The 25,744-nt window shown below is 40.6% G+C and overlaps 1 protein-coding gene across 1 annotated transcript; it reads left to right on the top strand.

Annotated features, from left to right (window-relative positions):
• Positions 1-114: 114 nt before the first annotated feature.
• Positions 115-24,287, top strand: OLFM4 (olfactomedin 4). The gene is made up of 6 exons (XM_048963901.1): positions 115-195; positions 2,206-2,280; positions 6,702-6,854; positions 12,916-13,128; positions 14,075-14,228; positions 23,494-24,287. Exons 1-6 carry the CDS (start codon positions 115-117, stop codon positions 24,285-24,287), a joined length of 1,470 nt encoding a protein of 489 aa, XP_048819858.1.
• Positions 24,288-25,744: the final 1,457 nt, after the last annotated feature.

Genomic DNA, 25,744 nt, shown 5'->3' with positions numbered 1-25,744 from the left:
TTTTCAAAAAACATATAACATCAAGCAAGTTCCTTAAGATTTGGCTGGGGAAATCCCCAGCCCCGATGATAAAAAGAGCTCCCGTTCCCCTGGCTGTTACATCTGCTGGCAGAGATGAAGGACATACAGGTGGCTCTGCTGCTCCTTGTGCAGGGCACAATCACACAGGCAACCGTGACAGCAGCTCCAGAAGTGGTAAGAAGGGATATCATCATCCAAGTTTTGCGCCTTTGGTTCTTCTCATGTTGTTTAGATTGGTGCAAAATCTTTTTAGGTTGTTGGGAAGTTATTAGACAAATGCTGAGATCTTTGCATGGAGAAAGTTTAAAGTATCTCTCCATCCTCCTCTCGACTGATGTACAGGGACTGGGTAATAAATGTAAAAATGAGGCATGGGTTTAAAATCAGAGTCAAATTCTGCCTTTGGTTAGATGAGTGCAACTCCCAGTGAGAATCTCAGTGGATATTAAATGCTCTGTGTAGCTTCTAATTAATTAGCAAAGGCTTATAAGAGGAAAGGATACACATCTTTGATGTGGAAGGAGTTGGAAGGCGGGGGCTTTCCCAACTGCTTGATTGCTGTCGTAATCGCTGTCCAGGCACATGAAAGCCATGCTGGGTGTTTTGTGTGGAGTGTTCTCCCTCTTCCCCCTAAAACTATATCTGGTTATGCATGAGAAAAGTTCAAATCAAATACATCAATCAGGAAGAAAAAGTAACAGGAAAGAGGGCAGAAGAGAAAACTTCGAAAATATGTAAAAAATGGCATTGGTGAGAGATTTGTTTTGATTTTCTATGGTCTCATTTTATTTTTAATTAAAAACTAGGCTTAAATTGTCATTAGAAAAAGTTTGCAAAATAGATTTCAAGCATTCCCAAATGAAAGAAAACATTTTGTCTCAGCTTGACCCAAGAGGCTGCCTTTTACTATTTCTACAGTTAACATTAGGAAGACTCCCACTTTGTCTCTCGGTGACTGTGATATGTCTGCTTTAGACACCAATCTGGATTTTAAGACTCCTTGACTCTTCAGGAGTCAAGAAGGAGATTTAAATATATGTTGATAAACTGAGGAGAGGAAACTTAAGCAGGAGATATTTCTCCTCATTCTGCTTAGCTTAAAACTGATTCTGTGTTTGTGTAATTTAATTGCTACTATCTACTCTCACACCATGCCTGAACACACATATGGTTGTTCAAATGGATTGCTTAGATAAACTGTCCTACAAAAGTTTGTCCCTGCTGTCCCCTTTGCTGCCCACTTGGAGTTCCACATCATTCCATGGCTCAGGAATGGGGGCTGGGATTTGGGAAATGCAGCAAGACTGAGCAATAGGTGTCCTCCTTGGGGAGAAGCCCATTTGGTGCTACGTCTGTCACACCATTTGACACTGAGGTGTGTTGCTGCAATTCCCACCTTGTAACAGGTTTTGATGAGGCTCTCCTCTGGGCAGCATTATGCTGTATCACCATGGTACACCATCCTCAGCACACTCCGTGTAGTTGTGGCAGACCTCCGGGGATGTACAATGCCAAGGTGACAGCTGCTCTCCTTTCTGTGATAGGGAGGCACATATGTTCACATCTGAACATTAAAAGGGATGTATGTTGTTTTATTATATAAAAGAGTCCCAGGTGGATCAGCTTCCCAGCTGAGAAGTGTGGCAGCTCACCTCGTGCTCCTTCCCCATAGCTTGATGTTGTCCCCTCCACTGTGAGCAGAGTGGGATACGTGTCCCAGCTGTCACAGCTTGCAACCTGATGGCTTAGATTGAAGGGGCAGCAAGTCCTGCTCCGAGAGCAGGCGCGCAATCTGGGAGGCCTGGAGCAGATGTCACTGCCGGAAGAACAGCAGCCTGTGAATTTAGGGCACGGGGACACAGTGCTGTTGTTTCCGACTGCCACACAGATGTGCCAGATCTGTCTGTCATGGCCCCAGCTCACACCTCTTGAGCAGGCTGAGCATCCCCTGCCTTCCTCTGGCCACATGTAGCCTGTCTTTGGAACAAGGTGTCTGCGAGGTGACAGTGTGCTCAGGGAAATGCCAGTTGTCAAGAGAAGACAATTAATTTTATAGTTTCTGGGGATGGTTCCTGTAGTAAAATCAAAGTGCTTTGTAGCTGTAGGATGGTGGCTAGCTGGTAGGGAAAGGAAGGTGACAAATGTGGGAATTTGCACTGAAAGAGGCTTTCCTTTCCATTTTAGACTCCTCCTGTCAGCACACTTCAATATCTGACTCAGCTTAACGAGAAGGCTACCAGTCAGCGCAGCTCCCCAAAGGTATGACCATTGCTAACTGTTCAATAAAATCTGAGAAAGAGTATAACTAAGAAGTTTCCATGCATTTTTTAAATGCAACATAGTCACTTGGAGGCTTAGCCCTGATCCAGGTAAGTCAGGCTACCCAGATGTTGCGGTAAGAAATCAGATGAGGTTTAACAAAAGCAAGTGTAGAGCCTTGTACCAGGGAAGGAATAACTGCATGTGTCAGAAGAAGTTGGGGGATGACCTGCTGGAGAGGAGCTCTGTGGAGACGGAACTGGGGGTCCTCGTGAATGACAGATCAGCCATGAACCAGCAGTGTGCCCCTGTGGCCAAGAAGGCCAATGGCATCCTGCCTGGAGTGCACTAAGAGGATCGTGGCCAGTAGGTCAAGGGAGGTGATCTTCACCTCTAGTCTGCCCTGGTAAACCTCATCTTGAGTACTGTTTCCAGTTCTGGGCTCAGTATGCAAAAAAGACAAGAATCTCCTGGAAAGAGTCCAGCAGAGAGCCACAAAGCTTATAAAAGCCCTGGAGCATCTTCCCTATGAGGAAAGGCTGAGTGAACAGGTTCAGCCTGCAGAAAAGAAGACTCAGAGACGGTCTTATTAATGTTTATAAATATCTTAAGTGTGGGACACAAAGGGACATGGACAACATTTTTCTAGTGGTCTGTGGGATAGGACAAGGGGAAATGTCCATAAACTGGAGCATAGGAATATGCAAAACAACTTCTTCATGGTGAGGATGACAAATCGCTGGAAGAGGCTGCCCAGAGAGGCTGTGAATTCTCCTCTGGAGATACTTCTCTGGATGACGTCCCTGGAGGAAGAGGAAGGCTTCTGTTGAATTCTGTTTTTCTCATGCAAATGAAAGTAGGGCCTTGAAATAGTATTCTGTCACCTTTAAAGTGTCCTCAAGAGGCTGATGAGAGTGAGAAAATCTTGATTCTCCCTGTTCTACTTAGTTCAAATTTTACTCAACTATTTACTTGTAGAGGGACTTGAACCTGAATTGTTGAGAATTCTGGTACAGTGCTCAAGTCCAAGGTCTGTGCATTTCTGAGTCTCTTTGCCTCCCTCTGTCAGTGACTGCTCAGTAACATGTTTGCTTTTGGAGATGATTCTACAGGCTACAATTGCTCTGAGTGGTCCTGAAACCTAAGCACCAAGGACGGTGTCTACCCAAAGCACAGCTCCAGCTCAAGTCAAAGACAGTAGGCAGCTTGATAGCAGGTTTTCATCACCCAGGCTAGCCCAGTGTGGGATGTATGGAGAAACATCTTATAAGAGAGTGTTAAATCTCCACCTCCAGCTGAGAGCTTAAAAAATTAAATGGAGTTAGGAGCGGGACCCTAAATCCATCCATCTCCTCGTACAGCTGAGAAGGCTCCTATCCTTGCCATATGGTTTCTGCGGATCACATTCTGTCTTAGGAAGAGTGAGAAGCTAATTCAGAATTGTGAATGCCACTGGGATGCAATGTAGCTGGAAATGAAGCATTGAAATAGGCTGTTTTGAGGATATAACTCTAATTTACAGTCTAGGTAACTGAATACATTTTCTGTTTTTCAGCGGATCAGGTACCTGTTGGCTCTTGGTGTTTTTCTTAAATTGAAGGGATGTGGGAAAGAAACATTTTTCATAGCTTCAAATATGTATATGTAACAGCTTAATTTTACAGTGAAATGTTGCTGTTGAGTCCTTGCTGTAGGCTAGGACAGTTTGCTCTCATTTAAAGTTTCAATGTAAATTATTAAACTTTAAAGAACACACAAATCCATCAAAAGTAACAGCTTGTCCTGTGCATTTTTCCATAGGATAAAGAAAGACATTTTTGCTATATGGTCATCATTTGACTGCTGTTATATCTTGATTGAAGCACTTGCTGATCCAAGAGGATCTTAACTAAAAAATGCTTCTTTTTCTCATCAATATCATAATCCTAAAGTTAGCAATGTCAATGGAAGAGAGGAAGAAGGCTGCCTTCTCCATTGGGAAAACTGTCTCTTGGCACGCATATAAATAGCACTGAATGCAGTGAAGCTCTGCCTTCAACTCTAGGCTCTCTTTCAACACAAATATTAAAATAGAATGATTGTTTTTTCATAGGGAATTTGAATGCCCAAGTTGGAGGTTTTTCTGCAGGATCATTTAGGGTGATCATTTGAGTATGCTTATGAAGAGTCTATTTGACATATGGAATAAGCATTGTAGCACAGAAAAAAATGGATGTCTCTGTATAGTTAGGACTGTAGTTTAGTGAAATGTAAAACTTATATTTCACACATTTCTAGATATAGAAACACATACATATGTGTAGTACATATTATGCTATTCTATGTGTAGTATACCCCCTCCTAGCATATGCATGCATATATATTAAATATGTACATATATATATTATATCTGTGTTATATACGGAAGGGATGGAATACAAGAGCTTCCACTCAACAGTATGCCAATGCACATGACAGTCCTACAGATACTCAGTAAGCCATATTTCTTTCTTTCTTTGTTCTTTCCCCCCTCCTGTTTATTTTCCTGTTATTGCTGAGCAACGTACCATCCTTATCATGCCCATGTAGAGGAATCAGAGATGCAAAAGCTTCCAAATGACCTATTCTTAAGACCAAAGGACTGAGGGACTTATTTTTCATACTAGTTTACATTCTGTTAGATGTATCTTTAAAGGTACTCAGAATTAGTTTGCAGTATATTTTCAGTGTGATATTCAGAAGTGCTTTCGTAACCTATCTGGCAGGGAAATCAATAGAAATGACGTGCTGGGACACTCTTGCATCCTATGAGATACTTCTTTGCTTCTTTTCATGTTAAATGTCTTCAGCAGTCTGGCCTGGAGTGAAGTTTTAAGGACCATGGTGCTTGAATAACACAGATAAAACATCTTTTCATGATTTCTTTCAAAATGAGGTACATGCTGTTATGGCTGCAGAAAGAGGTTGCCAGAAGTGTGAACATGGATCATTCCTTCTTGCTGCTGCTCTATTCTTGGGCTTTGCTGCTGGCCATCACTGGGTTGATCGGGTGGTGAGGAAGTTGAATAAAACCACTGTGAAAAAGTGAGAGAAGAAGTGCTGAAATTCCATCTTTTGATTAATAGTTTTGTTGTTTGCTTCTTTTGATTTTTAAGAGGGAGAGAGAATAAGAAAATAGATGAATAACACTGGGATTTCTGCAAGGCAAGAGGAGAGATTATAGAAAGAAGTGTATTTGAAGAGCAAGCTCCTAGCTTAAAAATATGCAGCTTCACTGAAGTATGTGCCAGAATATTTTAAAGGAACAATAAATAAATTTATTAATAAAGCTGTGATAGGTTTATGAACTGGCGAATGTTTTGTGTACAAAAAAACCCCAAATATTTCATTGCCCCAAGCATGCTCTGAATTCAACCCAGTGGAAATTATGTGATTTGGCCATAAATTATGGCACAATCATGAATTGCCAGCCCTGACCTTTCCAAACACCATATCCATTGCTCCGGTGATGATGCTCTGAGTGTGCAAATAGCCAGGACAAGGCAATTCACGCTAATGGCATGGGTCACAGTTTTGCAAGCTATCCATGGCTGAGGGTGGGTGGGCAGTGATGTGTAGTGTGATGTTCAACACTGTAGGAAAAGAGGTATCTTTGCATTATCTTGAGCCTGAGTATTCAGTTCTTCACCTTTCACTAGTAGACAATTAAATTCATGCCTGTTTGCTGGGGCTGGCTAAGAAATTTCAAACAAAACATGTTTCTTTTCAAAACTTTCTCAGTCACTGTTTTTCTATTTTGTTGCTTTCAGCTCTATGCATGGAAATGACTAGATGAGTTGATTAATTCAATTCAGATAAACAGAGCAGTAAATATACGACATAAGTTACTAAGTTATTATTTTCTTGCTGTTGTGTGGTTTCTCACCTCCTAGTAAGATTCTTTCATTTTCTTAGGATGATTGTCCATAAGATTAATAGGATCATAGAATGGCTTGTGTCGGAAGGGACTCCAAGGATCATCCAGTCTCAACTCTTTGACATGGGCATTGCCACCCAGCAGCTCAGGCTGCCCAGCAGCTCCATAAATACCTGGTCTTAGCACTTCCAGGGTTGGGGCCTCCACTTCTCTGGGTAACTTATTGCAAGCTGGAGAAGTAAGGGAGAAGTAAGGACTATTATGCTTCTGTTTTTCCAAAGATTACATTTTTTACAGCAAGATTTAATTTTTTTTTTCTGAAAGATTTGTAAGGCTGAGCCAAAATAAAATAAAATAAAATAAAATAAATTACCGGATAATAGGAATTCCTTGGAATAAAAAGGTGAAAAAAAACTAACAGCAAAGTTGTTGATCCTATGATTGTCAGATTATTGCCAGGCATTAGCTATTGGTTCTAGAGAAGTATATTAACATCTTTTTTTTCATTATTGCCTTGTTTTTGCAGCTCTTTGCCAACGTGACTGGCTCTCTGGATGACCATGGAAGTTGTCAGTGCTCTGTGTACTTGCCGGATACCGACTTTCCCGTGCTGAAGGTCGAGCAATTGCAAGTGATAGCCACAACGCTCTTGCAGAAATTTGAGGCAGAGCTTTCTCAAGTAAGGTGTTCTTTTCTCGCAAATATAACAATTGTATCTTGGCTGAAAAATGGTTTCCTGTGAAAAAGTACAGCAGTCAGCACTTTTCGGTGACCTGTCTTTCAAACAGCAGGAGAGAGGTCTCTGTAAGGACAGGGAGAAGGGTGATTAAATCTCAAATCTCTGACACTGTAGCGTGTCGTACATTTGAATATCCTTAGTTTCTTTTTTAGGCTCTTGCAGCTAAAGGCGTGCAGTATTTTTCCCTTTAGGCTCACTTTTATTGTTCTGTGATTGCTATACAGAACTGGAGGAAACCAAGCCTCCTGTTTTCTTGTGTTATCGTTTGTATCCAGCCAGCCAGATTGCAAGAGGGAAATGAATGGAAGGAGGAGTAAGGTCAACATATTTCAGAGTGAGGAAGGGAGGTGAATATTTGTTCCCTCACTCTTTTTGTTTTCATGGATTAAAAATCAATCCAACAAACAAAGTTCTATGTCAACATCTGAGGCTGTGGCAGGGAGAGTGCTGAATTATGTATTATTTTTAAAGACAAACACTTCTTCTGCTACTTTGGCTGCTTGTTGTATGAAATCAGATCAATTTCTGAGGAACTCAGACAGACCTACACGTGCTGCTGTGCAATGGGGGAAGCTGCCTGTGAGGGCAGAAGTCTGCCTTTGTCTTTTGGTGGTGGATAAACATTCAGGATTCAGATGAGGTGTCCAGCAGAAAGTGTTTTCTTCAGGAACCAGGCATCTTAAGGAATGAAGTGTCCTTGAGTTAAACAGCAGAAAAGGCACAGCATTAAATTATAAATTCTAACCATAAATATTCATAAACCTCTTCTGGTATAATCAGGAACCGATAAGAAATTAAGCATAAAACACCACAACAACAGGCAGAGGATCCTATGGAAAGATCAGTTGAAATCACTAAATTTGAAAGAACTGAAGCTGATGATGAAGCACCTTCAGCTGTCAGTGGGGTTGTGGAAGGCAAGCTGGCAGAAGCCCCACTATTCCCAAGCACAGGAGTTACTTGTTCTCCTGCAGGAAGGAGGTGTTGCTCAGTTAATGATCCATGACAGTCACTGAGATTTCAGATCTTTGTACTGTTCCCATTGTGGTCACTGCCAGTATTAAAACTAATTGCACTGGGAAAAGAGCAAAGCAATGATTCCCAAACAGAAAATTGGTGGGATTCTTCAAAGTGTTTGTGTACCACTTTTCCCAGTCGCTTGCCATGGTGGAACTGGCCTCTTACCAGTACCCTCCTCAGAGCAGTGCATGTTCCATTTAGGATGAGTGGCATATCTGCCAACCTCACAGATCTGCAGTGCATCTCAATTGCTGCTTGATCTTTCTGTGTGGACAACCTCAGATGTCCATTGACTCTACAGGGAGTTCAGGCATCTTGCTCATAGGAAGACACAGGTTACTATAGATACCTAAAATTAGATGTCTAAGCTTGTATCTGAAACTCATCTTTCAAGTGAGGGCAAGCTGAATCCCTGCTGTGAACTTTAATGTCCAGGCTGCCAGCTGGTATAAAATGGTATAACTGTATTGTCTTTAGGTGCCCAACAGTGTACTGCAGGGTAGATGCTGACCTTGGTTTTCAATTCTAGCTGCAGACAGTGACAATTCTTGACCTCACTCAGGCTTCGCTGGATTTTATCCTGTCGAGACCAATCAGCCAAGCAGTGTTACAATGCACCTGGTTAGATGAAGTGTGACATACACTGCAGTGTGATACAGGCAAAGAGACACTTTGGGTCAGAAATAAAAAAAAGTATTGTATTTTGGTGTAACTGTATGTGTGCAACTTATATCAGTTATGATGTTGTTTTTCTGTTTTGTTTTGTTGTTGTTGTTATTGCTGTTTTTCTGCAGAAAGGAGCAATCTCCCAAGCACTGCCCTGTTGATAACTGAACTTAAGCAATCTAAGATCTTGTTATGCATGAGCCTCTATATACACAGATACTTCACCTTCTTTCTTGTGAAGTCCCATATACTACTACTCGGTTGTAATAATACTCACAGAAAGATGAAAATAATGGAACAGTGCAATGAAACCCTTGTTCTCATTATTAACCGTTATTAGAACAGAATATCCTGAACAAAATTCTGGGGAATCATTCTGCCATCTGCAATTCTGTTGGCAATTCAGATCCCAGTCTGTCTTCTCAGCTCAACCTAGTCTCAGCACAGTGGTGGTGATTTCTTCTAAGTGCTTGCTTTTTGGACACTGAGAACTCATGCTTTACTCACTCTTCTAAAACACTCTTTGAAGCTCGTGGGAGATTTTCCTGGGTGAGAGCTTCAGGATTGGGCCCTCTTAAAGATGCTTTCCATGTGCTACAAGTCCCAGATAAACAGCCTGATTGAATCGTTAACCTTTTGCCTGATTGTACACTAATTCAAAAAAGCAAGGGGGTCCTTTTATAGAAACAGCAGGCAGGGAAGCTTGCAGATAAAGAGATGCTCTCATGCGCCAAATGAGTGCAAACTGTAGGCTGAAAATACCAGACTAATTTTTCCTCTGTCACATCAACCTTTGCCAGCATAATTATGATTACAGAAGAAAATTAACCTTTCAAATCAAAGCGGGAATTGGCTGCTCCTCACAATAAGAAAGGGGAGAGGACACCTCAGTAACAGGGATGGATCAGCACTTTATCCCAAGGAGAGAGAGTACTTTTCAGAACTTAACTCACAGTGATTATGACATCCTTGCTTAACAAAGACAGGAGAAGAAAGCACTCCTACCCTCCACCAGGAAGAACTGTTTTCAAAATAGATCAACCTGGAGTGGAATTCTCCTTAGTGTCAACTTGCAGACTGCTTGCCAGCTGTGCTCGTTATGGGTTTGTGGAGGTCACAGCTGCCCAAAGCCCCAGGCCAAGTAGCTTTCTAGGACTGCTGGTTTGTCACTTCTTTCTCATCTATCCATGTTTACTTTTCTTTTCTTCTTTTGCATCTTCATCTTGCACTTCAGTTCCCTCTTCTGTAGTCTCTAAATGTATGCTAGAGAAGTGTCTGTTTGCATGCTGCAAAACCTGTTTTGATAAATACCAATTGCAGGTAAACGACACAGTATATGAGCACTGAAGATTTTCCCTGCCCTTTTCATTCCATGAAGGTGGAGGAACAAATGAAACTAGTTCTTTTTTTTTTCTTTCTCTTTTCCCTACATATACATCATATCGCTCCATTTTCTTCCTATTTCAAGCTCTGTGCACTCATTATGCCCTACTTAAGGCCTTTATGACAAATGTGACAGCAGACAGAACCAGTTTTCGGTCTGTGCTCCTAAACATGGGCCATGCACAGAATTTCTGTGCCAGTCCAGCAAGAGACAACAGCCAGTCACTAGCACACAGATACTGTAGGAGAGCAGGAATTGCAAGCTGCTTGAATCTGTCTGCCAAGCAACAGAGCAACATCATGTTCCCTTTTTTTTCAACTGATATTTCTCAGCTAAAGAAACCCCTGAGCCAGTTCTGATCAGGTTGGAATGTTCACTCTGCACCACAGTGCTTGGTGTATGCTCTGGTTTTATCTGCAAAAACAGTACAGATCTATTAAAACATCACTGCTAACAAAACTGCATTTGTCTAATGGTAAGCCAGGGGTCCTATGAGCTTAAATCCACTGAGATGCTGGTGTGTTTGTACAGAGCACTGCAGAGTGCTGGAGCTAGTTCAGGCTCAACTAACATGGACAGCTCTCAGCTATGCAGTATAGTGTTGGTGTCCTTGAAAGACCTGGATGGTTGTCTGGATGAAGACAGTCCGATGCGGAAGGAGAGCTTCCAGTCTGTGTCCTGCAGCACTCTGCGATCAGGGCTGAAATAATGATGTATGCCTGGGTCCTGTGCTCAGTGCTTTGTTCACAAACTCAAGACCCTGAAGAAAACTCCAAATTCACAGATTGCTCACTAATGAGTAGCTGTCATTAACTCCAAGAATCTATTTCAGCCGTCTGTAGACTGGTCTGCACAGGACAATCATAAAAATAATACTAATAGTTGTAATGTTGGTAATAGTAACAAAGTATGGGACAAGCTAATAACCCTTTGGACTATTAGATGGACTATTAGACTAATAATAGACTAATTATTAAACCAAAAATAGACTAGTTCTAATAATAGACTAATAGTCCTAATAGACCAATAGGACCTAGATAGATTTCCGAATACCTCTACGATAGTTGTAGTTTCACATACCAGTGCAATGTTACTCAGACACGGACCAGCTGGATGTTGTTCAGAATGTAATCATAACTCTTTTTTTTTTCTTGTGCAAAATCTGGATGTACAGTTTAGACACTGACCTTTAAAGATATTTTCTCAGAACTATTTTAGAGGATATCTTCCAGCTCTAAAATGATTTCAGTGACCAGTAAAAGTGCAAGGTCCGTATAGAGTTGAGTTTTCCAAGACCATTGCCCAGACCTTCTCTCCTAACAGGTGATGGTGACAACTCAAATAACGCACCCCAGCTGCCTTTTTTTTTTTTTTCAAGCCAGTTATGAGGAGCTGGGTCTTTCTATGCTGTCATTTTTGATGCTTAATTGTAACAAATATCTTTAAAGTTATTCTTTACCCAGGCTTAGCCTGGGAGATCTAGAGTACCCATCATGAGTCAGGGTGTTTCTGCTGCAGCTTGTGGTGGCATGCCTGTTCATTTCAGATTTATAGTGTAGTTATGCTGATACTGAAAATTATACTTTAAAAAAAAGGGATCCTGGACATTTATGGTTCTCCTTCTTAAACCAGTTCTCTGGATATCTAATGATCTTAAAAGATCCTTATTGTCCTTCATGAGCTCCCATACCTATTTTTTTTAGACCATAAGAGATTCAGAAAAAATTACATGGACTTATTTGCTGGCCTTCCAGTCTCAGAGGCTGAGAGAAACAGCAAATCTGTGGTCTTCACATCCTGACAGGATTTTGAAGGCTATTCCAGAGGCGGTGGGCAAAAATATTAAGATAATGCAAGAATGATTGGCAGGATGGGTACTAAAAGTATCTCAACTGAAAAAGTTACAGAAATTGAGAAGGAGCTTATACTGCAAATATCAGTTGAGGTATAAATACAGAGTTATTGGTACAATGAATGAATAATTACTCTTGCTTAACTCTTGTGATGTGATTATATTGGTTTAAAGGTAAAAACAATAATGCGATTTCTGTGAAGCATATGAGACAGAGATTTCCTGAAGTGTTAAATTTAAAGAAACTTAAATTTTCATAAGAATGTTCCAAGTCTATATAATATTCTTACAGTATTAATTTTGCATTGGAATGCATGTGCTGTGACCTTTACCTCAGCAGATACATATGTGAAAACACATTCATCTGGACAACCGTTTAATGGTTCAAGGGCTGAAGAGGCTGCTATGTAAATTAATTTAGCTAAAGCCTGCAATAAAATTTCCACTTTCATTTAAATGCAATTTGATTTTTAACACTATGTTTAAACATTCCGTACCCCCCAAAGATGAAACAAAAACCAATTCAAGAAACTTTTGGCACAATTCAAATGTAACACGGGTTAAAATCCTATTTGTATTTTGAATTAATAAGAAGTAAATTTGAAAAACGTGGAAACCCTTTGTTGTGTTTCTCAGCCTCCTTGGGTTGCTTTTGTGAGATAATGCACTTCAGCTTTTCTAATAAAAAAAATTGCCAATGTAGGTTGTTGGCATACTGAGGATAAAATTAGCTTACAGAGACCATATTGGCAAAGAATTGGAAAAAAAAAAAAAAAAGGAAGATTCTGAGTAGAATTCTGCCTTCAGTTATCCCCAGGCATTCCTGAGGGGACTATGTGGAACTGCCAACAATAAATGAGGGTTAAGTTTTACATTTTTAATGCATGTGATGATAATTTTGTTTACGCAGTTTATGTGAAAAGTAAGTATATCAAGAATGTGTATGTTATATACGGGGTACTAAGAAATATGATAAATATGTCAAACAGTCTTGTTTTATTCGCTAACCTGGACCTGAATATGTACTTTTTTTTTTCTTTTTCTTTTCTTTTTCTTTTTTTTCTTCCCCTTTTTTTAAGGTTAAAGAGTATTCAAAAAGGATTGAAATATATCAACAGCAAATTATTAATATAACCATCAGAGTGGAGCATATGGAGCAGAGCAGCATATCTTACACAGAACTGGACTTCCAGTTACTGAAAGTGGAAATCAGTAACCTAGAAAATCTGGTCATTCAGCTGAAATCCAGTGTTGTTGGGAGCAATGTCATCATCGATCAAATATATTTGGAGGTACTGCTAGAATCTCAATTAGCCAAAAATGAGTCAATACACAGAATGTCTACTCTCTTTAGTGTTTAGGTTGGAGAAATGTAGCCTATCTCTACTGCAGCCAGTGGTATTAGTTCAGTATTTCATCAGAACAAATTAAAGAAATGCTTGACCTTAAATTTATTAATGCCTTTTTCCTTAATGCAGAGTACAGAAAAGAAAAAACTCCATCCAAACAAATGGAGTCCTCTTTCTCTTTGCCAACTCTCTGCCTGGAAGAGATTTTTTTTTTGCACAGCATTAAGCACACGAACTTATTAAATTATTATAATAAATATGAATTTATTGACACCCATGCTTGAAAGCCTCTGTGCTTTAACTTAGATAATTAAAAAATTAGCTTCTGGTTGCTGGGGCAGTGACCCAATCAATATGAAATCAAGAAATGGGAAAGACTATCACCTTCCCAGTGGACTATAAATCACATTTTCAAAATTGTAATTAATCACTCACCTAGAGAGAATAATTGCTTCGTATGAAAATGAAATATCGTTAGTTTCTCCACTGTCCTCTAGATCATCAAGTAGGTGATTGAGAACACCACTTATCTTTGCAAATAAAATTTCAAGCTACTTTTCAAGATAAGAGTAAGTACTTTCTCACATACAATAGGGTGCACTTGTCTAGGACCTACTAGGTCTAGGACCTACTAGGTCTAGGACCTATTTTTACACTGTGTACAGAATAACACTATTTTGCATTATGTTATAGAGCTGAGTGTCAAAGCAGATAAAACTGATCACATTGCACTGCTGGAAATGCGAGGCCGGCAGAATAGAGTATATTCCTTAAGAATTGTTTTACAGCATCTTCTGTGATGCAATTAAACCTGCCTACAAATATCTATAAAATAAAGTTGACAGGAATATAAAATTTTCTTCTTTTTTTTTATTTTTCCCCCCCTTAGATCACAAATCTAACTATAATGGTAAGTGAACTAGAATCAATGGACAAAAACAATATCCTTGCAATACGTCGACAAGTTGCATATCTTCAGAATCAATTGAGAGAGTGCGAAGAGAGCAAAAACAAAACAACAGCACCCCCTTATTTCCCACCAGGTAAGCATTTGTCTTGTCATGAGGAGCAATATTAGAAACGATTGTAATGATACTATCCAGTCTTGACAAATTGAGCAGGCAGCTACTAATCATTCATCAACAAGTTCAAAATGAAAAAGAGAGCAGGAAACAAACTCTTGCAGACACATTAGTTGGTTTCAGCTGGAAAAAGCTGTAAAATCCCTCTCACCTGGCATGTGAAAAGCAAGTCTCTTCCCATACCTTCTACTTTTTTTTTTCCAATTCCCTTCCCTTCCCTTTCCTTTTTTTTTTTTTTTTTTTTTTTTTAATGTGGGAATCTGCATTTTTTTCAGACCAGCTTTGATTTCTAATGGTTCCTGTGAAAGCGACCTATGTCATGTCATGGCAATTTTGTTTTAAAGTTGCTTGAGAATTTATGAGCAACAACTGATGTGCCAAAGCTGTTGGTATATGCAAACTCAGAAAGGTAGATTTGCATGACTACTTTTGCTTCACAGGCGAAAGACTCTTCTTCTAAATCAAAAGGTCAAGAACCTTGAGGGGGGAAATCTGGCTTCAGGGAAATAAGTGTGAGTTTTCTTATTGATTTCAGTGGAAGTAGGCTTTACTCTTTGTAAAAATAGGAGATATTGTGTTTTGGAGGTTATATCTGTGGTTCCAAAAGCACACTTCATAATAGAATTGTAGAATCATTATGGTTGGAAAAGACCACTAAGATCACCTAGTCCAACCATCAACCCATCACTGCCATGCTTACTAACCATGTCCCTCAGTGCCACCTCCAGGAATGATGACTCTACTACCTCACCGGGCAGTCAATGCATTATCACTCTTTCTGAGAATAAGATTTTCCTAATATCTAACCTGAACCTCTCCTGGTACAACTTGAGGCCATTCCTTCTCATCCTAGAAAGCACAGACTGTTTTCACAGGGCATGTGGTAATTATCTTACAACTGGAGTAGTTTTTGTCTTGGCCTATGCTCAGTTTGAAAAATCACACTGCAAGTGAATTGCAGTCTGAGGAACTCTGAGCCAATGATATGCTGGAGCAAACTGCTTGGGAACCACAAGCTGAGGTGTCAAACTTTCCACTTGCTAACAGATGGTAGGATTTACCAGGCTGCATTTATCCCCTGAGTATTTTCTATGCGAGGAATTCCTTTTGACAGAGTATTATAAAAGAGTAAGCATTCTATTATACACAATATCTGGGGGAAGAATCCTGCTTTTTCACATAAGCTGACTAGCAATCAGTGAGATTAAATGCAAAGGGACTCATAAAAAAATAAATGAGGTGTGCACTGATTTGCACCCACCAGAATTACCTCTGATCATTTGGGTCAGCAAGTTCAGGTGTCGTGTTGAAAAGGTGAGAATGTGGGACTAGTAGAAATATAAGCTTCCCATGGTTTAGCAGCATCCCTACTGTGATCTCCTCAGGGCGTTATGGTGGTGCAGGCAGCTGCTGTGCTTCCCTGGCAGGATGCACAAGTATCACCTTGTCTGGGGATCAGGCAGAGAAAAAGCTGAAACAGAAATCTGCACAGCAAAATTTCAAGGCCCCTCTGCTGCTCAGCAAAGGCTTAAAATGCTACAATGGGGAAAAAAAAAAAAAAAAAAAAAAAAAAAAAGCAAGAAAAAAAAAAAGCAAGCAATGTTTTAAAAGTATTTGAAGGACGTCTCACTGATTTATTGTGAGTGACGGTGTGTGGAAAGAAACAGCTTCTTTATCTTCAAGCCTACAGCAAACCTTTGTTTCGGTGGGAAAGTTGCGAGCTCTGGAATAAGAAAGCTGTGTCCTTCTGTGAATGATAGAGGCAGGAGCTGCTTTTAAGCCTGGGTGGCTGACGTGAGCGTCTGTGGAGCTTTCACAGAGTAGAAGAGGGAGGTCTGCACTTCACAGTGCAGCTCTGTGCACGGATAGGCAGGTCATGTGCAGAACAGGTCAATAGCTCTGGGGTGGAACAAATGTAACTATATAGAGTGACTGCACTTAGGGACACGGCTTAGTGGGCACAGTGATAGACTGATGGTTGGACTAGATGATCTTGGAGGTCTTCAGTGATTCTACAATTCTATGACTATAGTAGAATTAATTAATATTGCTTCTCAGGACATGATGACAAGATAGAGTTTATCCGGGACCAAATTGATATTGCTTTAGCATTTTCTTATTCCTGACTGGTGTGCCAGCTGTCTCAGGTACCTTTGAATGCTACTGCACTGTGTGGGAGCCATAAAGAACAAAATTACTCCCAGGTTCTATGAATGATAGAATCATTAAGACTGAAAAAGACCAGTAAGGTCATCAAGTCCAACTGCCAGCCTATCACCACCATGCCCTCTAACCATGTCCCTCAATGCCTCATCTCCACTAATGAAGAACACCAGGGATGGTGACTCCATCACCTTTCTGTTCAGCCTGTTCCAATCCTCACCATTCTTTCTGAGAAGAAACCTTTCATAATACCCAAACGGAACCTCCCTTGGTATTTATTTTTTAAGGCCATTACCTCTTGTCCTATCACTAGAACTTCAATAGCTTCGGTGACTTATTGTGAACTGTCACCACCATCTAAGGCATCATCTAAGGATGTCCTTTGGTGTCATTTGTGAGTTCTTCTCATGCCTCCAGCAACTGGAAACTCAGAAGACTTGGAAAATATGTGTAGGTTGAGGGTTGTCTCTGAGCAGATCCCTGGAGGCGTTCAAGGCCCAGTTAAGATGGAGCCCTGGGCAGCCTGGTGGGTTGCAACCCTGCTCACAGCAAAGTGGTTGGAGCTCAGTGATCTTTAATGTCACTTCCAACCTAAGTCATTCTATGATTCTATGATTCCAAGGGTGGCAGAATGGACTAGCAGACACACTGTGGAGGGCTGGTAAGTCTTCTAACTACTGGAGTTGCCAGCTGTACAGATAACATGAGTGTTGTGTAGAATCAGACCGCTACTAATCCATGTGGGACTGTAATATCGTGACACTGTGTGCCTAGTAGGGAGCAAATATTCTCTGGGCAGAGACTCTGTAGAGCAATTTTATGTAATGCAGACTGTATATGGAAACAAGTGGTTGTAGAACAACATTATTGCTTGGGGAGATGGAGTAAGTATGTGAGAGAGCTGCATTTTCTGGATGGTCACTTTGAAGGCTTTGCATGGATGCTCACACCTCGTGCTTTAAAGCTCTCCAGCACTCATTTGAGCATTTGAACAAAATTTCCATACGTTTTCTCTGCAAGCCTGAATGCCTTGAATTCCTGCCAAACCACTTGGCCTTGCCCTGCTTTTAGTTCATATTATATTTATAATGTTTGTATTAAACTGACTCTTTGTCCTGTTTTCAGACTGCATTTTCTTTCCTCCTTCTTCCTTTCTCCCGCATATTTTGGGTAGGCAATATGAACCAGAGAGAGCTTGGATAATCCCCAAGCTGTCTAAGACTATGAGTCTAAAGGCAAGTTTAATTAAAGCTTCTTGCTTCTCAATGCTGTACAACACAGCTCCTCTGACTGTGTCCCCTAAGGCTTCTGCTGCCTTATTTCCAAAGTGAGCAGCCTCTCCTTCTCAAATAATGTATCTGAGGGAAATCTCTGGTCTTTGTTTGCCCCATCTTCCAACTGGAGATGTGGGTATCTGAAATTGGATCAGTAAATACATAGTTACTCATCCTCATCATCATCACTAACTTCCTTATCTGCAGCAGGGCACAACTTCTCTCTTTTCACCAGTCCAGTGGGAAGAAATATTTATCCATTTGTTTTTCCTTTGTGCTGATTTCATCTGACTGTGTCAGGACAAATATAGAAAGGCAAGGACCTTCTTTGAGGATTCTGAAGCAGATTTTTTGTCACATCTCACTGAAATTATCTGAGAGAGGCAACAGGGAGAAGTGAGTCGAACAAAACTCAAAGGGAAAAGAAAAGAAAAGAAAAGAAAAGAAAAGAAAAGAAAAGAAAAGAAAAGAAAAGAAAAGAAAAGAAAAGAAAAGAAAAGAAAAGAAAAGGAAAGGAAAGGAAAGGAAAGGAAAGGAAAGGAAAGGAAAGGAAAGGAAAGGAAAGGAAAGGAAAGGAAAGGAAAGGAAAGGAAAGGAAAGGAAAGGAAAGGAAAGGAAAGGAAAGGAAAGGAAAGGAAAGGAAAGGAAAGGAAAGGAAAGGAAAGGAAAGGAAAGAAAGGAAAGGAAAGGAAAGGAAAGGAAAGGAAAGGAAAGGAAAGGAAAAGAGTAAAGTGTTTTCCCCAGCTTTTGTATATTAAGAAATTAAGAATTTCAAGTTACTGGTGAATAGTTCTCAGCAGGAGGAAGACTTGATGTAGTCTAATCCTGAAACTCAGGCATTCACATTGGAGTTTTAGAACAAATACATTTTTGCCTTAAATTTTACCACCTACACAATCTCAAGACACCTGTTTTTTTTTGGGAGGTGTCGGGTTGTGAAACAAATATATCCATACAGAAAGAGATGCCACCAGGTACCTGAAAGGAGATGGCCCACGCCTTCTCTCCAGGACTGGCTGAGCTGCCTCTGGCAACACACTCATGCCTCTGCTGGCCATAGAGGGTGTTGAATTGTTAACTGCCTGAAGGCAGGTCAGACGAGTTTGAGCCCTCCAGTCCATCCCCTTTTAGATGCTGTAAACTTATGCCTTCTCTTACTGCAGCTCCCTTTGTCTGAGCCCATGCCCAGTGATGCTGGTGAAAGACTGAGGTGTCTCTGGGTTTTCGTGTTACTGAGGCATAAATGGCAAAGTTAAGTTCTTCTCTGTGCAGCTCTGCCTCCTGTGTCTCCAGCCACAGTAACAGCCAGTAACAGCTCACATATCTAGATGCAGTGGGTCATCTGCTGGGAGAGAAGGATACGCATCTGATGCATGGGAGCACATATGAGAATGAAGAACCAGCCTGCTGATGGTCTCTGTTCCCCTAATGGGAGTTCCTATAAATGTGGGTTCCACATGTATGGTCCCTTCCTTTCTGCAGTTAATGCAGCTACTTGCTTGAAGAAACAAGACCCAACAGCGTGTTTTGCACATGCTCAGTTCTGCAGCCCATCAGCCAGGGAAGTCAGGTTCCTTTCAGTTGTGACTTCTGAATGACAGCTCCTTTTCTGATGAATCAGAAGGATTAGTAAGCAGCTGAGCTGAGATATTGGTTCTTTATGCAGGGAGCAGTAGATACCTGTGTGTATGTACATGTGTTAGCCCTTCTCTCCTCTATTTGCTACACAGGCATGAAACAAGGGAAGGTGAAAATACCAGGACTTAATTTATCAATAGCCTAGAACAGTCAAAAAAGGAGTTAAAGACATGAAAGTTTGCATAATGCATATGAGTTTATTTCAAGTACCTTCTAATATTTACAAAATTACATGACACTTTGTTTCCTTTGTGCATTTTTTCCCCACAAGATCCAGACGGGGAGGCAGGGTTAGGCTGAATAAACAGCAGTGAGTTCTTCTGAACCCGTGCAGAAGACAAATCACCCCCTGACTACCACTGAGTTTTCTGGTTAAAAAAAGTAATAAATTCTGGGAGAGTTTTCAAGGAAATCAAAATCAAGCACATTCTGCATAGAAACCTCAGACAATTTTTGATGTCATTAAAACAGAACATGCTTCTAACTTTATTTTAATAATTCATTGTTTCATAAATAAAAACCAAACAAGTGTTCAGCAGAGAGATCTCTTTAAGGGAAGAAATAATAATTTATTATTTCTTTTGTAAAAAAAGGTCTCTCTGCTGAACACACGTTTGTTTTTTATTTATGAAACAATGTATGAATTATTAAAATAAATCTGGAATAGTGTTCTGCTTAATGACATGAAAAATTATTTGAGGTCGCATATAGATGAGCTTAGAAGTGCTTCACTACCTGCAAGCTTTGGTGCTCTGTTTTTCTAAACAAATCAAGAGATTTGGAGCATTTAATAACCATTTAATTCTGAGATACGTTTATTGTGATTTAATCACTGTAATGTATTCAATATGTCACCAGCTTAAAGAAGCCCTCATGCCGGAGGTAACAATACATAATAGACATATAAGAAAAACACAGCTCAAATTGATTCATGGAGTTGGCAGGCTGCAAGCCATTTTGCACTTTCTGCTTTAGCTTTCTCTCATTGCATGAGCTGAGGTGTAAGCACCTCCAAACATGAGTGCCTGTGCCAAGTGCTGAGGCATTGTCACTAGCGTGCCATTTCCAGAGATGCAGCCTGGCTGGCCACACAGCAGTGCCTCCCTGGTGTTCTATATTTGGAAAAGAGCTATCTGCTCCAGGGGCTCATCCTTTGTGAAGCACTTAAGTGCATGTACTCATCTTTTCAGAGCCAGGAATGATTTGCCATGATTCTTGGGAGCATGGAATAATAGAATCGTAGAATGACTGGGGTTGGAAGGGACCTCAAGGATCACCAAGTTCCCACCCCCTTGCCTCAGGCAGGGCCACCAACCTCCACATTTAATACTAGACCAGGTTGTACAGGGCCCCATCTAACCAGGGACAGGTTATCCCCTAACCAGGGACAGGGCATCCACAACCTCTCTGGGCAGCCTGTTCCAGCACCTCACCACTCTCTCTGTAAAGAATTTCCCCCTGACATCCAACCTAAATCCTCCCTCCTTCAACTCAAAACCATTTCCCCTTGTCCTGCCATTATCTACCCTTTCAAAAAGTTGACTCCCTTCCTGTTCATAGGCTCCCTTTAGGTACTGAAAGGCTGCAATGAAGTCACCCCACAGCCTTCTTTTTTTCCGGGCTGAGCAAGCCCAGCTCTCTCAGCCTGTAAAGTAGAAATGTCAAGTGACTGGAAGGAGGGAAGGAGTGTTCAACCAAGGTCATCACATATTCCAGCTGAGACAATCTCAGGAATTAAATTGGCTGGGATATGACACTAGATTGTTTGCAACATGTGTTACCCTCTCTGCTGTAACCTAGGCACTCAATCATGCAGGCTTACTCTAGGGTTCAGTGCTGACCCCAGGGGAGTTGCCACTGTGGTATAATGTGGGGCATTATTTCTGCACACTGATTTATATTTAATACAAAGATGCTTCCCACCTTCCTCACAGACTGAGTGAATGCTGAAGGCAAATCACATGTCCACACAAGTCATGAGCACAAGTGAGCACATGGCTGTGAGGTGTTAAGTAGTGGAAAGAGGCAAATGGTACATTTTGAGAAGGGAGGAGACATGGAGAGCTTCATTGCCCAAATAGACTTTCCACACTGACACAGCTGTTATGCACTTGCCTGGACAATCAGACCACAAGTATCCTTGTTCCAGACAAAGGGCACCTTCTCCTACCTCTCCAAAAGATCTTTTGGCATTTGCAATGGTTCATTTTTCACAATATATCTTAGGTGGACTCTCTGCACATTCCTACTTGTAGACTAAGACTAGGATGTCTTTGAATGCAAGATACCACACAGGCTTTTCCTGGCAGTTTTCAACTTATTTTCATAATTATACTCCACCCTTTGGTAGGAATGGTCAGCTTTGATGGCAAAAGATAAATTTTGCTCTGTTGTTTCTCTCTTTTTTTTTTTTTTTGCTCTGAGACATAGGTTATATGCTAGATGTTCCCTCATAAGACTACGTTTATAACCAGCAGCTTTCACATTCATTCAGGTAGTAAGCAATCATGACATAACACCCAGAGAAATTCTTAAAAGATAAGTTTGACTTTAGTTATTGACACCACAGTTGGTGGTACATGAAGGTTCTGTGCTGTGAGGCATTCTTAACACCAAACAGTTGTGCCATTAATTGTTGGTTAATTGAAATATGAAGCTTGAGCCTATTCTAGTGGTAGATATTCCATCTTTAAGGAGAAAGGCTGAGCGCCTCACTGAATTGGGAAACCTCACATAATCACAAAAGCATAGAATTACTGAGGTTGGAAAAGTCATACAAGATCATTCAGCCCAACTGTCCGCCTACCAACAGTATTTCCCCTCTAAAGCATGTCCCTTCATACAACATCTAAATGTTGCATATCTCAGAATACCATTAAGCCTGTGAACGAGTTTCAGTCACTTGACATTTCCACTTCCACTCCCACAGGTGGAATACCTTTACAAAGAAAAGTGTGGAACCCTTTTGTGGCAGTTGTATAGAATGCTAATATTTACACTTGAAAAAAGTCTGCTGGCTTTGCCAGTGGCAGCTTTGGACTTAGCAAAGGTGCATAAACATTTCTGAGTGGAGAATTTTTTCTACCAGTGGCTGATAATGCTGAGAGTTTGTCAGGAAAAAAGGATGTCACTGATATTCATTAAGAATAAAGTATTTACTGTAGATGCTTTTAGAAATTTTTGTTCCAAATGCTGTTCATCATCATTGAATATTCCAAGTTGTGGTTTGTTCCTATGAAATGGATGATTGTGGAATAAATCCTATTCATCCCAAAAGCATGTATATTCTTTAGGAGCAAAAAAGTAGAATATTTTGGATGGCAAAATGAGAAAAAAAAATATTTCCATGTTCCTGGAGATGGCTTCATAGTTGACGTATGGAAAATAATACTGTTCTGGTACATATAATCACTTCTTGAAGCTAGCCCCTCTTTGGAATTGCTTCATATGAAATCTAGGACCGAAGACTATCTACATTTCCTAGGCTGTAACTGATACTGTTTGCAGGTTTATTTGAGGGCCTGAGGTAGAAGGCACCATGTGATGCACTGTTTCGTAACTGTGATTCTGACAGTAGAATGCTCATCTGAAATGGTGCCTTGGAATTACTACTGCTGCTTCCCCTTCCTACCCCTCCTCAACAAAATACACAGAAATCAGATGCTCCTCTTTCCCATCTTGCACAGTCTCCATTCTACTGAATTAGAAAATAGCCTAAAATGCTTCTGAAATTGCATTTACCAAGGGATTTCCAAGTGCACCACACATCAAATCTGTCCCCTGTCTGGAATGATGCAGTAAGTACTTAATTTCTGCAAATTAATCCTGGTTGAGGCTGAATGTTCGCTGTCTTTTTTTTTCCTCTCTCTTTCTTTTTCTTCTTCTTTTTTTTTTTTTTATTTTTTATTTTTCCCCTCACAATATTCACTGTAATTACATGTACTCCATTTTTTTTTTTAAATCAACTTTCTAAGTCAGCTTGAAACACTCCTTGGTCCAAAAGGAGCTCTTTTACACATGAAATTATGCATTTTTGTCTGTGCTTTGCCATAGAGCTATTCCCTAGTAAGCATGCTGTAGAGACTATGCTGTGCAAAACCTCTCTCTTAATGACAACATTTGGAAAACCTGTTTTTTCTCTTCCATTGCAGGTAGCTGCATTCACCGTGGACTGCTGAATGTTAGCCAGCCCTATGTTGCAAGGCTGAACTGGAGAGGATCTTCCTACAAATATGGTTCCTGGGGTAGAGATTATTCTCCCTCCAACCCTGAGGAAGAGATCTATTGGGTTGCACCACTGACCACAGCTGGGAGATATTTTGACTATCTTAGGATTTATGGTTCTTTTGATGATTTGCTGCTGTATAATCCAATGTATGAAAGAAAACTATCCTATGGGGAAGGAAGTGGTGCTGCTCTTTACAATAATTTTTTGTACTATCATGTTTATTCTTCATCAAATATAGCCATGTACGATATACATACAAACAAAGAGGTTGTGCGTAAAGCCCTTCCCTCTGCTGCTGTCAGTAACCGTTTCTCATATGCAGGTGTATCGTGGCAAGACATAGACTTTGCTGTGGATGAAAGTGGGTTGTGGGTAATATATTCAACAGAAGATAGCCTGGGCAACATTGTGATTAGCAAACTCAATGAGACCACACTTGATGTGCTAAATACTTGGCAGACAAGACAGTACAAGCCATCTGTTTCCAATGCTTTCATGTTATGTGGCATTCTGTATGCCACAAGGACACTGAGCACTAGGAAAGAGGAAATCTTCTACACGTATGACACAAGTACTGGCGAAGAAGGTCATATTAGTATCATCATGGATAAAAAGTTAGAGACAATGCAGAGTCTTTCTTATAGCCCCACAGACCACAGATTGTATGTTTACAATGATGGTTACCTTCTAAGTTATGATATAACCTTTCAGCCTTAGTATCTCAGTGACACAAGCATTCCATGAAACTGGCAGCAGCTGAAATAAGAGATCTGATATGCCTTTAGACAATGCTATCAGCACTACAGGTTTTGTCTAGTCTGAGGTACTGTGATTCTGGATGTTACATATATTGCTTTGATTACTCTTGTTTAAATAATTGACCACCTTGATCAGTTGAATTAATGGCATCATGCTTGGCAGTACTGGGTTTTGATTGGAGCTTATTGGTGCTTGGTGCTTTGCAATTGTCCTGCCTCTGAAGGCAGATTTACAGTGTAGATTTAGTACATTTTGCTCATGGGAATTGATGGGAATAGGCTATTTGCTGACTGAGAAGCCAGTTAACACTGATGGGCACTTATGTAACACAGACACCAAGACTGGCACTCAGAAACCAAGAATGAATTTCCACTGAACTTTGTCAGAGTGTACTGAGGCCTCAGCAATTTAATAGAAGCTTTAAAATAGTGTAGGAAGCAGGACTTGATCTGAAGACAGCCACCCAATTCTTGGGTGGATGAAGAAGAAGCTGGGCTCAAGGCTTCAGGAGCCATACTGTAGGTAAGGAAGAAAAGGCACTGGGGCTGACAGCACAGAGCTCACTGCCCTTGATGCTGATGCAGTGGGGCAGCTGCCATGCCTGTGGCTGCCTCCCAGCACCTCAGCCCTCTCCCAAACTGCCAGAGCACCAAGCAGGCTTCCTGGAGTGACTGTGGGGCCAGAATTGTAGCACTGTTTTTGCTGTCCTCTCTTTCCCATTTGTTGCTCTTAGCAACTCCTTGTGCAGAGGTCTGGGCTTAGGGATGATCTTACTGCAGTCTAGCCATGTTTTGTGGTCACCATGGCTCCACTTTCCTGGCAGTGCAAGAAACACTTTTCCTTTCCCTTATGCCCTTGTAAGCTGTTTCAAATCCTTCTGTTGACTTTATTGGCCACAGCCCAATTATATATATACCATGCATTGCCATGGAATGACAGGAGTGTTATTTAATGTGCCTTTATTCAGCAGTTTTGCCATTCTGCAATTGGATTTCTGAGAGCCTTGTTACTGTAGGGTCCAATTCATTCCCTGTGTAATTCTGTCTTACAGTAAGGCACTGGTCTTGTGGAAAACAGAAGTCTGGTCAAACTAGTTGGATATGTGTTTGTTATATGTGGCTGATGTGTAATGGTTTTTGAATGTGTATACTGTATCAGTGTCTTACCTTCATCATGTCAAAAAACAAGCCGAAATACTGAAATTCAGAAGTCTATGATGAAGAAAGCAGTTTATGTCATTCATTTACTTTTGCTACCTTTGCAAACATGCTTGTGTCTTCTGATAATCAAAAGCAATACATATGCAAATAACTAGTTTTGTTTTCATTAAAAAATATTTCAAAGAATCTCAGCTGTACTGTAGTCATGTGAAACTCCTGTGACAAGAAGACAACTTTGGGGATGCAATGGGAAGC

This window comes from Lagopus muta, chromosome 1 (assembly GCF_023343835.1).
Source record: "Lagopus muta isolate bLagMut1 chromosome 1, bLagMut1 primary, whole genome shotgun sequence".
Classification (NCBI taxonomy): domain Eukaryota; kingdom Metazoa; phylum Chordata; class Aves; order Galliformes; family Phasianidae; genus Lagopus; species Lagopus muta.
This window is presented reverse-complemented; position numbering and strand designations above follow the sequence as displayed.

What these genes read in the sequence shown, in the direction of transcription:
- OLFM4 (XM_048963901.1), top strand. Translation starts at nt 115, where the DNA reads ATGAAGGACATACAGGTGGCTCTGCTGCTCCTTGTGCAGGGCACAATC. An exon ending in GTCAGCGCAGCTCCCCAAAG is followed by an intron (nt 2,281 to 6,701) that starts GTATGACCATTG and finishes TTGTTTTTGCAG; the next exon opens with CTCTTTGCCAACGTGACTGG. An exon ending in TCGATCAAATATATTTGGAG is followed by an intron (nt 13,129 to 14,074) that starts GTACTGCTAGAA and finishes TCCCCCCCTTAG; the next exon opens with ATCACAAATCTAACTATAAT.